We start from the raw sequence: 17,354 nt of genomic DNA, 5'->3' as shown, positions 1-17,354 counted from the left end.
AGGGTGAGGATTAATTAAAAGAAAGGGGTGAGGAGAACCTCAAACCCAGTGAATAGTATTTTGCCTCAAGGACAATAGAACAAGGTCGGGATTTTGGCTAATTAAAGAATGCACACCCTGCCTTGGCCGGTGTTGCTCAATGGTTGGACCATCGGCCCTCCTAGCATGGTGGTTTCCATTCCTGGTCAAGAGTACATACTTGGGAGTAGTCTCTTGGGAAAGATGGCGGCTGTATCAGTGTGTCAGCCACCGGTGGGAGGTTTCTCGTTTGATAACTGCTGCAGAAATTCTGTCTTGGAAGTCGATTTTGCAAAGAAAGGGTACAAGCTTCCCACGGCCCGGAAAACAGGCACGACCATCGCGGGGGTGGTCTACAGGGATGGCATAGTCCTTGGAGCAGATACAAGGGCAACTGAAGGGATGGTTGTTGCTGACAAGAACTGTTCAAAGATACACTTCATATCTCCTAACATTTATTGTTGTGGTGCCGGGACAGCTGCAGACACAGATATGACAACCCAGCTCATTTCTTCCAACTTGGAGCTCCACTCCCTCTCCACTGGCTGCCTCCCCAGAGTTGTGACAGCCAATCGGATGCTGAAGCAGATGCTTTTCAGGTATCAAGGTTACATTGGTGCAGCCCTAGTTTTGGGGGGCGTAGACATTACTGGACCTCACCTCTACAGCATCTATCCTCATGGATCAACTGGTAAGTTGCCTTATGTCACCATGGGTTCTGGCTCCTTGGCAGCAATGGCTGTGTTTGAAGCTAAGTTTAGGCCAGATATGGAGGAGGAGGAAGCCAAGAAGCTGGTGAGGGAGGCCATTGCAGCTGGCATCTTCAGTGACTTGGGGTCTGGAAGTAACATTGACCTCTGTGTCATCAGCAAGAGCAAGCTGGACTTTCTCCCCCCGTACTCAGTACCCAACAAGAAGGGGAGCAGGGTTGGACGGTATAGTTGTGAGAAAGGGACCACTGCAGTCCTCACTGAAAAGGTCAATCCCTGGAAGTTGAGGTGCTGGAAGAGCTAGTCCAGACGATGGACACTCCTGAACGGTGTCAGTGGATGGGTGGTTACTGCTCCAGATGGGGGGCAACAGAGACCCCCCCCCATAAGACATTCATTTCAGTTTGCTGATTGAGACCCAATAAAAAATGGAAACCAGATTGGGGGAAAAAAAAAGAGAGTACATACTTGGGTTGCAGGTTCAATGCCTATCCTTCCTCCTTTCCACTCTCTCTGAAAAGCAATGGAGAAAATATCCTCTAGTGAGGATTAACAACAAATATAAACAATTAAAAAAAAAAAGAATGCGCAGCCTCCATCTTTTGTTTGCTTTTAAGTTTTTATTATGAACATTTAAAAATGTAAAATAGAGAGTATAGTATAGTGAAGGCCTGCAGCTCATCGCCCAGCTCATCAGTCCCAGAGAGTTTGGAGGTTCTTGACCATGCTTGCAGCTGGCGAGTATGGCAGGCACTGTTTCAACCCACCTGAGAATTATGTGCCAGAACGTGGGCCAGCACTGCCAGATTTTTTTTAAATTTTTATTTTCTTGTTTAAAGTATTACAAATAGTAGTACATTTGTCTCCTTTTTTCCCCCATTGACCTTCCCCCAGCCTCCCCTACCCCCCAACACATGCCCTTACCCCACCCCTCCAGTGTCTTGTGTCCATTGGTTATGCTTATATGCATGCATATAAGTCCTTCAATTGATCTCTTACCCCCCCCCACAACACTCCCCAGCCTTCCTACTTTAATTTGACAGTCTGTTCGATGCTTCTCTGCCTCTGTATCTATTTTTTTTGTTCACTAGGTTATAAAGTTCTTTATTATCCATAAATGAGTGAGGTCATGAGGTATTTTTCTCTCTCTGACTGGCTTATTTCACTTAGCATAATGCTCGCCAGTTCCATCTATGCTGCTGTAAATGGTAAGAATTCCTTCTTTTTTATAGCAGCGTAGTATTCCATTGTCTAGATATACCATAGTTTTCTAATCCACTCATCTGCTGGTGGGCATTTAGGCTGTTTCCATATCTTAGCTATGGTAAATTGTGTTGCTGTGAACATAGGGATGCATATATCCTTTCTGACTGGTGTTTCTGTTTTCTTGGGATATATTCCCAGAAGTGGTATTACTGGGTCAAATGGCAGTTCCATTTTTAAATTTTTGAGGAAACAGCATACTGTTTTCCACAGTGGCTGCACCAGTCTGCATTCCCACCAGCAGTACACAGGGTTCCTTTTTCTCCGAATCCTCACCAGCATTTGCCGTTTGTTGATTTGTTGATGATAGCCATTCTGACAGGTGTGAGGTGGTACCATATTGTTGTTTTGATTTGCATCTCTCAGATGATTAGTGACTTTGAGCATGTTTTCATATATCTCTTGGCTTTCTGAATGTCCTCTTTTGAAAAGTGTCTATTTAGGTCCTTTGCCCATTTTTTTGATTGGGTTGTTTATCTTCCTTTTGTTAAGCTGTATGAGTTCCCTGTAAATGTTAGAGATTAAACCCTTATTGGAGATAACATTGGCAAATATGTTCTCCCATGCAGTGGGCTTTCTTGTTGTTTTGTTGATGGTTTCTTTTGCTGTGCAGAAGCTTTTTATTTTGATGTAGTCCGATTTGTTTATTTTCTCCTTAGTCTCTCTTGCCCTAGGATTTGTGTCTGTAAAGATATTGCTACAACATATGTCTGCAATTTTCCTGCCTATAGAGTCTTGTAAGGTTTTTATGGTTTCCTGTCTTACATTCAAGTCCTTTAGCCATTTTGAGTTTGTTTTTGTGTATGGTGTAAGTTGGTGATCTAGTTTCATTTTTTTGCATGTATCTGACCAAATTTCCCAGCACCATTTATTAAAGAGGCTGTTTTGACTCCATTGTATGCTCTTGCTCCTTTGTCAAATATTAGTTGAGTATAATGGCTTGGGTTAATTTCTGGATCCTCTATTCTGTTCCATTGGTCTATATGTCAGTTCTTGTGCCAGTGCCTACCAGATTTTTAAAAGAAGCTAGACATTTTAATTTAAATCAGCACTGCCTGCCGAAACCGGTTTGGCTCAGTGGATAGAGCATCGGCCTGCGGACTGAGAGGTCCCAGATTTGATTCCGGTCTAGGGCATGTACCTGGGCTGCGGGCACATCCCCAGTGGGAGATGTGCAGGAGGCAGCTGATCGATGTTTCTCTCTCATTGATGTTTCTAACTCTCTGTCTCTCTCCCTTCCTCTCTGTAAAAAAATCAATAAAATATAAAATAAATAAATAAATAAATAAATAAATAAATAAATAAATAAATAAATCAGCACTGCCTGATTTTTATATGTTGACAATTCGTTAAAAATTTGTAATACATTGTAGAGGTCAAGACTGTGCTGCCAGTGCTCTGGCTGGTGTGGCATTGTCCTGTGCACTGAAAAATCGCCTGTTTGATTCCTGGTCAGGGAAAATATCCAGATTGCAGGCTCAATCCCCAATAGGGAGCATGCAGGAGGCAGCCAATTGATATTTCATTCTCACATTGGTATTTCTCTCTTCCTCTCTCTCTAATAATCCATAAAAAAAAACACAACAGCGTGCTGCCAATGCTGATGTTTGGTAATAACATACTTGGAGAAAATGCTGGAAGTGGGATAGGAAATGCAGTCAAATTCTGGGCTCCTTCCATAGACCTGTGTGTGAGACACTGTCCCATGGTTGAGCCACAGTCCAGCCCAGAGCTCTGTGACAGCCCCCCAGGGTGTCAGTCCTAGAGGGGCTTTTCTTTTACCTCAGGCACTAAACTCCTTTTTTTCTCTTAAATGTATTGATTGATTTTGATATGTGGAGAGAAACATCAATTTGTTGTTCCACCCTTTCATGCATTCATTGGTTGACTCCTGCAAGTAACCTGACCGGGGATTGAACCTGCAACCTTGGCTATGGGGACAACGGTACAACCCACTTGCTGTCGGACCAGGGCTCTCCTGTTTTTCTTGTGTTGGAGCATGGGCGGGCAGGCAGAGTAAAGCAGGCAGTGCCATGGGTTACTTGTAAATGCCTTCAGAACTCCGCAGACACTACATCAAAAGTCTTCTCTTTGCCCTGGCCCGGTAGCTCAGCCGGTTGGGGCATCATCTGTGCACTGAAAGGTCAGGATACATACCTAGGTTGCCAATCAATGTATCTTTCTTACGTTGATGTTTATCTCTCTCTTCCTCCCTCTCTAAAATCTGAACTCCTTGAACAAAGTTCATGAGGGAACTCACTGTCTCTTCCCAGGGCTCGGCACATAATAATAACCAGTAAAGTGTTGAGGAATGGATGAACAAATAAAAACATGGGCATCTTTCTTGTTATATTTAAGTCTCAAAGTCTTGTCAAACACCATCAAATGAAGGTGTTGTCAGGTCCACTAATATGGCTATTATTTTTCTTGTTGCTTAGGAAAAGTTTTTTTTATAAAATGCTACATTCTTACTAGTTAAAATTTGAAATTTTTTAATGCATTTTCTAGACTGGTTTATTTTTAGGAAGTCATGAATTAATTAATTCATAAAAATAATGTGATTTGTGGCCACATCAGAAAATAAAAACATGTAGTATTGCTAATTAGATGGTGTTGAACAGGAACATTTAAACATTGAAAATTGTCAGCTATTTGAAAGAGAGGACTTAAAAATTTTGATAAATAATTCACATACCATAGAATTCACTCTTTTAAAGTGCATAGTTCAGTGACTTTTAATATATTTGCAAAGTTGTACCATATCTAAGCCCAGAACATTTTCATCACCCCAAAAAGAAACTCCAAACCCATTAGTAGTCAGTTAGTCCCTCTTCACTCCAGCACCTGCTAACCTCCAACTTACTCTTTGTTCTATGGATTTGCCTGTTTTGAACACGTCATATAAATAAAATCACACAACATGCACTCTTTTTTGTGTCCGGTTTCTTTTACTTAGCATCATGTTTCTAAGGTTCATCCATGCTATAGCAGGTATTCTTACCAAATTTCCTTTTATGGATATATGTTAGTCCCTTGTTTAGATATACTACATTTTATTTATCCATTCATCAGCTGATGTACATTTGGGCTATTTCTACTTTTTAGCTATTAATAATAATGAAGCTATGACATTCATAGCTTTTTTGTGGACATACATTTTCAGTTCTCTTGGGTATGTACCTACGAATAGAATTGCTGGAACATATTGTAATTTTGTATTTAACTTTTTGAGGAACTGCTAGATTTTTTCAAAGTGGCTGTGCCATTTTACATTCCCACCAGCAATGTATAAGATTCCAGTTTTTCCTCATTCTTGTCAACCCTTGTTATTATCTATCTGCTTGATTCTAGCCATCCTCATAGATATGAAGTGGCATCTCATTGTGGTTTTGATTTGCATTTTCATAATAATAATGTTGAGCATCTTTTTATGTGCTAATAGACCATTTGTATATTTTATTTGGAGAAATGTCTATTGAAATCTTTTTAAATTGAATTATTTGTGTTTTAATTGTTGAGTTGTAATTATTCTTTTTTAAAAAATGTGTTTATATTTATTTATTTGGGAAGAGATGCACAGGAGCATTGTTATTTATCATTATATTATACTAGAGGCCCGGTGCACAAAAATTTGTGCACTTGGGGGGAAGGGGGGCCCCTCAGCCTGGCCTGTGCCCTCTCTCAGTCTGGGACCCCTCGGGAGATAACGTCCTGCTGGCTTAGGCCTGTTCCCGGGTGGCAGAGGGCAGGCCCAATCCCTAGGTGCAGCCTCTGGTCGGGCTCAGAGCAGGGCCGATTGGGGAGTTGGGCACTGCCCCCTGTCATGCACAGAACAGGGAGGATTGGGAGGTTGCGATGCCACCCTCAGTCAAGCTCAGGGTAGGGCCAATTGGGGGGTTGGGGCACTGCCCCCTGTCACACTCAAGGCAGGGTCGATGGGGTGGTTGCGGCGCCACCCCCTGTCACGCACAGAGCAGGGCCAATCAGGGGGTTGGGGCGCCGCACCCTGTCACACACAGAGCCGCAGGGCGATCAGGGGGTTTGGGCGCTGCCCCCTGTCATGTGATCCCGGTGCCGGAGGCCTCTCGGCTCCGCTGATCCTGGTGTTGGGAGGCATATTACCCTTTTACTATATAGGATAGAGGCCTAGTGCATGGGTGGGGCTGGCTGGTTTACCCTGAAGGGTGTCCTGGATCAGGGTGGGGGTCCCCACTGGGGTGCCTGGCCAGCCTGGGTGAGGGGCTGAGGGCTGTTTGCAGCTGGTCACACACCCTTCAGGGTGGGGGTCCCCACTGGGGTGCCTGGCCAGTCTGGGTGAGGGGCTGAGGGCTGAAGCTCCCAACTGCTCCTTTTTTTCTTTTTTTTTTTAAATTCTGGGCCAGCTTTAGCTCTGAGGCTCCAGCTCTGAGGCCTCTGCTGCTGAAAGCAGGTATCTGGTTTGTTTCGGTTCTATAATCGAAACAATGTATAACTCCTGCTCTGAGATCCCAGCTATCTGAAAGCAGGTTTCTGGGGTTTTGTTTAGCTTCTATATTTGTTACAATGTTTCTTAAACTGCAAGCTCAGAGGCCGGCAAGGCAGGCGGGGAACGTTGGAGTCCTCCATCACTGAAGCAAGCAAGCCTCATGTTAGTTTCAAGCTGCCTGGCTGCCGGCCGCCATCTTGGCTGGCAGTTAATTTGCATATCGCCCTGATTAGCCAATGGGAAGGGTAGCAGTTGTACGCTAATTACCATGTTTCTCTTCTATTAGATAGGATAGTAAATACCATTTACTACAGCTCGTAAAATTCCTGAAAATTTAGTAACCAGCTCTTGTGAGATAAGCATTATTTATTTATTTTTAAATCCTCACCCAAGGGTTGTTTTCCATTGATTTTAGAGAGTGGAAGAGAGAGGGAAAGACAAAGAGAAACATTAATGTGAGAGAAATACATTGATTGGTTGCCTCTTTCACAGGCCCTGGCCAGAGCCCAGGCCGGAGAGGAGCCTGCAACTGAGGTATGTGCTCTTGACCTAAATCGAAACCAGGACCCTTCAGTCCACAGGCTGACACTCTAATCCACTGAGCCAAACCAGCTAGGGCTGTAATTCTTCTTCTTTTTTTTTTAAATATATTTTATTGATTTTTTACAGAGAGGAAGGGAGAGAGATAGAGAGTCAGAAACATCGATGAGAGAGAAACATCGATCAGCTGCCTTCTGCACATCTCCCACTGGGGATGTGCCCACAACCCAGGTACATGCCCTTGACCGGAATCGAACCTGGGACCTTTCAGTCCGCAGGCTGACGCTCTATCCACTGAGCCAAACCGGTTTCGGCTGTAATTATTTTTTATATATTCTGGATACTAGACCATTATCAGATATATAATGTGCAAATATTTTCTCCCATTTTGTGAGTCATCTTTTTGATGGTATTGTTTGAAGCACAAAATTTTTCAATTTTTATAAACTCTAATTTACCTATTTTTTTCTTTTGTTGCTTTTGCTCTGTGTTGTCATGTCAAAGAAATCATTGCCCAATTCAAAGTCATGAAAAATATTTCTATGCTTTCTTCTAAGTGTTTTATAGTTTTTGCTTTTAACATTTAGGTCTTTTATCCATTTTGAGCAAATTTTTGTATATTGTGTGAAATAGAGGTCCAAATTTATTTATTTGCATATGGATATTCAATTGTCTCAGCACTATTAATTATTAATATTTCCTCAGTAAGTGATCTTGGCACTATGCCTTAGACTTCTAAAATGTTATTCCTCATAAGATTGAGTATAGTTCCTTTTACCTGGAAAGCAAACATATTTTTTTAAATTAAAGTGTAATTCTGTGTAATTAATGCTCTTTTTGACCTAAGAACTAAAACTTTCACAGAGGACTTTACCCGAAGGTGGTAAACCTTTTTTTAGGAATTTGAGTACATGACTCTGCTCTAGAGTTCCCCATTTTTCCTGGGCTGAACCAAACCTACTCAGAAATACGGGGGAACAGCTTAACCAACAAGGTTAACCAATGTTGTTTTGGTCTCCGCTTTCTGGTGTGCAGAGTTGGGCTACAAGGATTCTTTCCCAAGAAGACTTGGAAAAGGGTTTACTCTCTTCAGTGCCAGTGATCTTAGCAGGGTGAGCAGATGGAGGCCCAGACACCATTACCTGCGGCTCTACAGCCCCAGCACATCTCACCAAGAGACGCTGGCCCTCTTCCCTGCCAAGCCCGGAAAGGATCTTACAATCTGACTCCAGGCAGACCAGCTACTTAATCTAAATGGGAACAAAAATGAAATTTGTTTGCCTAAAACTGCCAAGTCACAGTGCTTCCCAAACTAAATATAGCAAGTGATGTGATGACAGCTCTCCAAGAGGTAGACAAGTGAACAAAGACTCATTTTTATCTTAAGCTTTTATTTAAGCTGGGTAAAATTCTGAATTTCAGTATTTGATATTCCAAGTTCAAGCTTGTTTACATTTGTCAAATTTGTTAATGATATAATGGGCTTATGTAATAAAGTGTTTCTTTTTTTCTTTTCTTTTTAAAAAGAGTATTCATTTATCTTACCATGCAACAAGAAATCCAGATGTAGATGGGTTTGAGGTTCCCTTCCGCAAGGCTCTCTGGGCTCTCACACTTTCCAGTGCAATGGACTTTTTTCCGCAGCTTCGTTCTGTTTGTTGTCAAAGAGAACTGCCTGCTCATCAGGCCTCCCACAAACTGCCTGGACGCTTGGTGAGCAAATCTCAGGGTTCAACCAGTGCCACTGTCACTCGGCCCTGGAGATCACTAAGAGAGAGTCAGTGTAGGTGGCACCACTGTCACCAGGTGAGGTCACTGTGGACATCCTTCAGCATCTGTGAAGAGGCCACCGTGCAGGTGTGCCACACTTCTGCAGGCTGACCTGAATTCGGCCAGGTGGCATGGTGGCAAATGCCAGCCGACACAGAATGAGGGAGATCCCACGTAGCAATTAAGCGAGGATAAATAGCCATTACCACAGAGGCCTGACAACTGCGGGAGACCACAGTCTATTCAGGAGCAACTGCTTATTTTCCCATTGATCCTTGGCGGGATAGGGCCCTGCCTTCTGCAGCGTCCCAAATAACAGGCTCGCAAAGCCCAGTGCTAAGAGGTGGCATCTGAGAAGAATCCGCTCAGGTCTTCCTGTGTGTTTCATCTTAAGGCCTGCCAGGAGAAGAGATAATTAAGGGTCTGAGATTTTCCTCCATCACAGACAATGAAGGGATCAACAGATGCCTCTCTGAAATCAGATTAAAAAAATGTTAAAAGGTTTCGGCTCAGGAAAATACCAGCATTTCCCACAGGTTTCAGTTGGATGAAAAAGAAAAGAACGAGATGGAGAAGGAAGAAAGGAAGGAGGAGAGGGAGGAAGGAAAGGAAACTTTCAGTTTTTAAATATGGAAATAATCAACTTAGAGGCTGCTAAACAGACTTCACTTTCCTAACACTCCCCTCCATCCCTCCACCCGCCACGTCTTTTCCTTGGTCTGTCACACAACCTGAAAGTCTCCCATTCAGGACTCATTCCACGTGGAGCAAGAATCCACCTTGGAGGCCTGAGACCTTGTGTAGTCACTACCACTCCAGCTAACCATGGTCTGATTTCTATCACATTTATCAGTTTTTTTCTATTTAGAAGTTTATATAAATGGAATACGTAATGTATATCCTTTTGTTCTAGCTTTTCTCACTCAGCATGATGACTGTGAGATTCATCCATGTCATTGCATGTATCAGCAGTTCATTGTAATTTATTGCTGAGGAGTATTTCACTGATGAATATTTGGTTGTTTCCACGTTGGGGCTACTATGAACATTTATATGAAAGTGATTTTGTGTATATGTTTCTACTTAGAAAATAGAATTTGCTGGATCTAGAAGTGGTGAACTTATAATTTTTATAAGAAAGTCATAATGTGGTTTTCAAAGGAGGTTGTACCATTTTACCCTCCTATCATCTCTGTATGAGGTTTTGATTGTTACACATCCTTGTCAACCCTTGTAATTATCAGCCTTTTAAGATTTCACTATTATTGTGGAATTCATAGCATTTCCTGATAACATATGATGCTGAATATAATTTCATGTACTTTTAGCTATTTGTATGTTTCTTTGGTGAAATTTCTGGTCAAGGCATTGACCATTTTAAAAAATGGGTTGTTTTTCTTTTTTTCTTTTTCTTAATTAAATCTTTATTGTTCAGATTATTACATTTGTTCCTCTTTTTTCCCCCCATAACTCTCCTCCTCCCAGTTCCCGCCCCACCATCCACCCTCACTCCCCACCCACTGTCCTCATCCATAGGTGCACGATTTTTGTCCAGTCTCTTCCCGCATCTCCCACACCCCTTTCCCCCCCCAAGAATAGTCAGTCCATTCCCTTTCTATGTCCCTGATGCTATTATAATCACCAGTTCATTCTGTTCATCAGATTATTTATTCACTTGATTCTTAGATTCCCTTGTTGATAGATGCATATTTGTTGTTCATAATTTGTATCTTTACCTTTTTCTTCTTCTTCCTCTTCTTAAAGGATACCTTTCAGCATTTCATATAATACTGGTTTGGTGGTGATGAACTCCTTTAGCTTTTCCTTATCTGTGAAGCTCTTTATCTGACCTTCAGTTCTGAATGATAGCTTTGCTGGATAAAGTAATCTTGGTTGTAGGTTCTTGGTATTCATCACTTTGAATATTTCTTGCCATTCCCTTCTGGCCTGCAAAGTTTCTGTTGAGAAATCAGCTGACAGTCGTATGGGTATTCCCTTGTAAGTAACTGAGTTTCTTTCTCTTGCTGCTCTTAAGAGTCTCTCTTTGTCTTTTGCTCTTGGCATTTTAATTATGATGTGTCTTGGTGTGGTCCTCTTTGGATTCCTTTTGTTTGGGGTTCTCCGTGCTTCCTGGACTTGTAAGTCTATTTCTTTCACCAGGTAGGGGAAGTTTTCTGTCATTATTTCTTCAAATAGGTTTTCAATATCTTGCTCTCGCTCATCTTCTGGCACCCCTATAATTCTGATGTTGGTACCCTTGAAGCTGTCCCAGAGGCTCCTTACACTATCTTCGTATTTTCGGATTCTTTTTTTATTTTGCTTTTCTGGTTGGGTGTTTTTTGTTTCTTCGCATTTCAAATCTTTGCCTTGATTCTTGCGGTCCTCTGGTCTGCTGTTGGGAGTCTGTATAATATTTGTTATTTCAGTCCGTGTATGCTTAATTTCTAGTTGGTTCTTTATCACAACATCGAGGGTCTCATTAGATTTCTTGAGGATCTCAATAACTTTATCGGCGGCTTCTAGACAGTTCTTGAGAGACCTTAAAAGTGTGGTTCTGAACTCAATATCCTCCATTGACAGTTTTGTCCTGTTTCTTTGTCTCCGCATTTTTTATGCTTTCTTGGTGCACCCCCTAGTGGTCTTTGTGCGCAGTCTTGTTGTAGTTAAGCCTTGATTGTTATAGTTAATACTAGGGGGATTTGACCTCCAGGCCAACTTGCTGTCATGAAACTATTTAGATTTTTAAAATGTTTTCCTTGTTTCAACTTTGATAAGTTATGTTTTTGAAGGAAATTATCCATTTTATCTAGGTGTTTTTATTATACTGGCATGAAGTTGTTCATAAGATCCTCATATTATTTGTATATATATATATATGTATATATATATATATACACATATACATATACATATATATATATATACATATGATCTATCATAAATAAAAAGAACACTCATGCAATGCATGGGCGTTGGCAAAAAATAGCTAGGAATCTTTATAATGGGAAATTCCAGGATTAATGAGCTGAGATGGAAAGAGAAACAGTGTGTATCTTCCCTGTGTTCCTCCGCTTCAAGATTCCTTAGTTCTTTAGCCCTCAATCAAAAACAGGAATAGTTTGCTTACCTGTAACACTCTTTTCTCTTTACTTCATTTTCCTTTCCTACTCTCTGTTTTAGAGGACTTGCTCAAATATTTTGCTCTATTGCAAATATACCTAAAATGGAAATTTGAATTTACAATGGTAATTTAAATAGATATTTCCTTAGCAAAAAAAAAAAAGAAGAAGAAGAAAAAAAAAGAATGATTCAGATACCCTTAAAAATCTCAGAGGTCTAATTAGTACTTTTCCCTGAGCAAGCAATTTAGAACCAATGTTTTGAAAACTGTTGACCCTAACAATGGCTTCTGGTAGCTAATTGGACTCAAATTTATAAACAGAGTCTAACAATCATTGCTGAATAGGGGCCTCTCATGCACGCCCGACTGCCTGCCTGCACTGTGCTCGTGCGGTCTAAGTGAGCCCTTATAAAGGAGCTTCTGGAATCCTATCTCAACAAATAGCACTGAGGCTTTCTCCATCCAATTAAAGCTCAGTAGGGATATCCTCATTTGCATTTTCAATGACCAATGAGTGGCTCCATTTCAATCAGGACAGTGCTTTTTGGATCAATCAAACTGTGAGGATTTGGAATCCTCATTTGCATTAGAATGGACTATTTAGGGACCTGGGGCAGGAACATATCCCTATATAAGTCCATTCTCCTTTGTCTTGAGGAACACACTTTTGATTTCCACCAAAGAATGCATTTCCCTGGCTGGAGCTTCAATACCAGGGCCATTTCTCCTCAAGGCAACCTCACAGCCCTGCTATTTCCCAGCCAGAGCTGTTTTATAATTAAGCTGTTTTCACTAAGTAAAATCTCCGCCTTCATCACACCCAAAATTGTGGATTCCTGTTAGCATTAAATTGGCGCCAATGACCAATAGTTGACAAAATATAACTTTAATATGGTAAGATCATTTTGCCTCAGCAGGTACATGAAGCACAGGTTGCCATGGCTCTCTTCTCATGAACTTCCTAGAACAAAAACTTGCAAAAATGCATAAAGATACAATGCCCTGCCCTGACCGGTTTGGCTCAGTGGATAGAGCGTTGGCCTGTGGACTGAAAGGTCCCAGGTTCGATTCCAGTCAAGGGCATGTACCTTGGTTGCGGGCACATCTCCAGTAGGAGGTGTGCAGGAGGCAGCTGATCGATGTTTCTCTCTCATCGATGTTTCTAACTCTCTATCCCTATCCCTTCCTCTCTGTAAAAAATCAATAAAATATATTAAAAAAAAAAAAAGATACAATGCCCTGGCCAAGTGCATGTGGAACAGCTCCTCCAACCCAGCAGAGTCAAGCCTGGTGAAATACTGATGTCCGAAAAACTGCCATTCTCCCCAACCCTCTGACTACTCTAACACTGTAACAGGTGCTGCTCAGCGTTAGAAAGGTTTCATTCCTAGGTCATAGGAATACAGGATCAAATCCTCCCCAATCACCTGTCACCCACTATCTCCAACAATGTATTTGAATGCGCGCACACACACGCACACACACCAGTGTTCTGCACTGTTTCTTCTCCATCTTATCAAATTATCCTGTGGACAAAGGCATTTGGTCCCACCCAGCCCCTCTCAGTTTGTGGTAGGACTAATTTGTTAATGGGGCTCCAGAAGGAAAGTGCCTAGCGTTTCCTCTAATTGGACATGACAGCTTCAGAATGACTGTGCTGCTGGCAAGCTTTCACTGTCTCTGAGGCTGTGCAATAAGTTTCTGCCACCAGCACTGGGTCCCCACCAAGGCCATCTGCAGTAATGAACTTGGAGGGCTCATTGTAGATTGCAAAAAAAAAAAAAAAAAGAGAGAGAGAGAGAGAAGAAGCACCATCCAGTTCTTGTAAGTGGATTCAATTACGGCTTCTGCCAGCTTGACAAAAGCAAGTCAGAAAAGCTGGAAGGGAAAGGTGGTAGGGAACAGGCCAAGCAGGATGGGGATGGGGAGAACCATGATGGTAGAACCAGACTGAATTCCTCCAGGACCAAGGTTTCTAGTAGCAGGAGTTCAGAGGCCACCACAACGTGGGTAAAGCCTTTGCTGTCCAAGTGGAAGGCCCTGCAGCGCGCCACAGGCTGTACAGTTTATATATTCATTTATTGGATTGGGGTTGGGTTATTGCCATATTTTGGCTATTTATTACAAACAATGCTTCTAGGGATAGTTTTGCTCATAAGTACACATGTCTCCGTAGTGTATAGCTAGGAGAGAAACTGCTGGGTCATAAGCCTCCCAGAGAAATCGGATAAGACTAGCGATTGAGTCCTTGTAGATGGCCAGATAAGATGATCAGAAGCTCATATTCTGCCTTATGTGATAACCAGCCTCCAGATGGACCTGAGTGACTCCTCTCACCTCTTGTCAGGGACGATCTATGTAGCCAATAAAATGTAGCCGAGGCAATGGTTTATAACTTTCCGGCTAGCTTATAAAGACATTGTGGCTTCAACCTTGGACCCCTCCCTTGGAATCCAGCTGCCATGCAGTAAGTGACCTCAGGCAGCCCTGCTCAGAGGCCCAGGTGGCAAGGAGCTGAGGTTTGTAGCTAATGTGAACGAGCCATTCTGGAAACAGAAGCCCAGCCCAGCCAAGCCCTCAGAATTTCGCATCCCTGGCTGTTACCTTGACTGCAATCACACGAGACCCTGAGCCAGAAGCACCCATATCAGCAGACTGCGGATTCTTAACTCCCAGAAACTGTGAGATAATAAATGTTTGTTATTTTTAAACCGCTAAGTTTTGAGATAATTTGTTATGCAGTAATAGACACCTTGGTTTACCTAGATTAAATGAGGCAGGAAAACAAAGTGCTCCAAATAGCCACTGTTCAGAAACCGCCTGTTCTGCATATGTATGCTCCCTCCTACATGGCTCAGAGCAGCTAAAATAGTGGTTTTCAGCCTTTCTCTGTCTTTCATTCATTTTCCTTTCACCTTTTCCCTTCTTCCTCTCTCTGTCACACCTGTTTCTCTCCTCCCCCTACCCCGCCCCCCACCCCGGAAATCCCAGAGATCAGAGCAGGTGCTCTGGCATCTGACAACTTGGGTTTGAATTTCTGCTTCAGACCTTAGAGTTTATTCACATCTCTGTCTTGTGCCCCATTTTCCTCAGCAGTAAAATAGATAATGATATAATCACCCTCATTACAGAGGATGAAATAAAAACATGTTCAGTGCTTAGATTAATGATTGGCACATACAAAACATTCAATAAGTGTTAGTTATAATTCTCTCTCTTTCCTCTTCTCTCTTCTCCCCTTCTCTCCTCTTCCTTCTCACATCTGCCATTCTCTCTTCTTCCATTTGCCTTCTTCACTCTCCTGATTCATTTATTCATCAACTTCCATTTTCTCTTTCTCATGCCTCTATCTTATCTCACCGCCCTTTCTAGCCCTTCTCCCAAGGTACTGGCAAAACAAGCTTCCCCTTGTCTGGGACTCATCCACAAGTGGAAATGAAGCATCGCTAACATGACCACATCCATGGACATAGTGAACAGCCTGCACCTTCAAACAACTCCCTGTGAAAAGACGCCATGCCTGCCTGGATGATAAGCATCTGACTGTCAATTCCAACATCAAAGCAACAACCGGGCTCTTTAACTGCTCAGCTCAAAGAAAGTGCCCGAGAAGCCGCCTCAAACTGTTGGTATCTCTTTGAAAGATTATGTTTCATTAGCATGATACCAATTTGTAGATAGTTTCTTCTCCTCAGGTTTACTTCAACATTTAAGAGATTTAATAAAATGTTTGGTTATTATGTAATCGCACAGTAGTTGTAAGAGTTTTCACACAAAATAAGAATGAGCAGTGGAAAGAGTGCTGTCCTCCTTCCTCCGCTCTCATTCCTGGATGTGAGGCCTCCTGGGACCTTTTCTTTAGTCACTTGGTTGTTGTGGCTTTATTTCATTTATATCAGTGAGATCACATGCTCCATAGTGTGCTTGGATTTTCTTTTTTCATACAATATACAAATACATGTGAAAGGGCTAGGACTATGCCCTCCACCTTGCGCCAGGGTAAGGGCTATGCCCTCCATCTTACCTTGGCCATGTGCTCAGCAAGCTTCTTCCCGGAAGATAGTCAAGGGAAGTGCACGCCATCACTATGACCACATCCTGTGTAATGAGACACCGACTAGTGCCTGGCCAATCGGCAGGGCCCACAGTCCTTTCTCCACCCCTTACCCCAAACCCCTATAAAACCTCTCTCCACACAGAGTTCTCTCTCTCTCGGCCACTGGAGCTTACCGTTGCATCGGTGAGTGTGGCAGGGGAGCCAAACCTAGGTTTGAAATGAATGACTCTTTGCTTTTGCATCGGACTCGCTGGCTCCCTGTGGGTTCTTGGGAATCATGAAATCTGGGCACAACAACATGGACATATACACATACATGCATGTTGTTGACATACAAATGTCCAAATCTGTAGAGAATTTTCCTAAGTTTCCTTGAGCCAAAACTGTCAAAAATACCTGAAGCAAGATCTCAGTGGCTCTGGAGTTAGCTTTGCAGTTTTTTATGCTTTTGAAATTAAGGAGGGAACATGAGGAAGGTCACATGGAGGTGGGGAAAACAGGTGGGGATTGGATCACAGGATAGTTAACAAGATTATGTGCTCTCTGTTGAGGGTGGTTACTTTGAAAAAGAGGAATTTAAGAGTGTGTTAACCTAGATGCACAGGAACAATGGATGGGGCTTGCTTAAGGCAAAGAAGAAACTTTTTACTAAAGAAGTTATATGCCTGGAGCATCACTCCCCACCATGACCTTCCCAGTTAGAAATTTATGGTCAGATTACACTGTGAGGTTACTTCCATAAAATTCCTTTTCCATCAGCAGTATACGTGTAATTTAAAAATATAATTATTTTATCAGTCTTTAAATTTATCTAATGTAATCTAAATTTTATAGTAACTTTTATATTTATCAGGTGTTAAAAAATATAAACACATTTGTAATTCCTTAACTAATAAAGAATTTAAAGATAAAAAAACCCAAAAAACATAAACAGCTTTCATAGAGTTGGAAATTTAGCAGCCTACTTTTCCTCTCAGGAGCTAGTCAATATAACTGTTGCTTGTAACTTTTTATTGATCCTTCCCTTTCATATACCTCTGAAAAAACATACTTATAAGTTACTTTTTAAAATGTTCTGTAACAATTAGCTTTGCATTAAAATATGTGGTAATTTCTAGTTATTATTAACACCTAATTTTTCAAAACAGAAAATAGCCCCAAATTGGACAATTATTAAGTGTAACAAATAAACACTATTGAAAACACAGTAATTTTTCTCTGCCAATTAGTTCATGTTTCTATTCATGTTGATGGTTAGTTTCATGTGATAACTTGGCTAGTCTCTAATGCCCACTTGTTTGATCAAATACCAGCCTGCATATTGCTGTGAAGGTATTTTTAGTTGTAAGTAACATTTGAAGAAGTGGGCTTTGAGTAAGGCAGATAACCCGCCGCAAATGGTGGTAAGCC

General features: G+C 41.8%; 1 protein-coding gene across 1 annotated transcript; it reads left to right on the top strand.

Annotated features, from left to right (window-relative positions):
• Window positions 1–222: 222 nt before the first annotated feature.
• LOC308515198 (proteasome subunit beta type-7-like) lies at window positions 223–1,032 on the top strand (the record flags this gene model as incomplete). Its single annotated transcript, XM_081085763.1, has 1 exon — window positions 223–1,032. The coding sequence occupies one exon, from the start codon at window positions 223–225 to the stop codon at window positions 1,030–1,032; it is 810 nt and encodes a 269-aa protein (XP_080941889.1).
• Between the last annotated feature and the right edge of the window lie 16,322 nt (window positions 1,033–17,354).

The sequence above is a fragment of the Myotis nattereri genome, assembly GCF_964212035.1.
Source record: "Myotis nattereri genome assembly, chromosome: 3".
Taxonomy (NCBI): domain Eukaryota; kingdom Metazoa; phylum Chordata; class Mammalia; order Chiroptera; family Vespertilionidae; genus Myotis; species Myotis nattereri.
The sequence above is the reverse complement of the archived record's forward strand: the minus strand, read 5'-3'. Positions and strand labels throughout refer to the sequence as shown.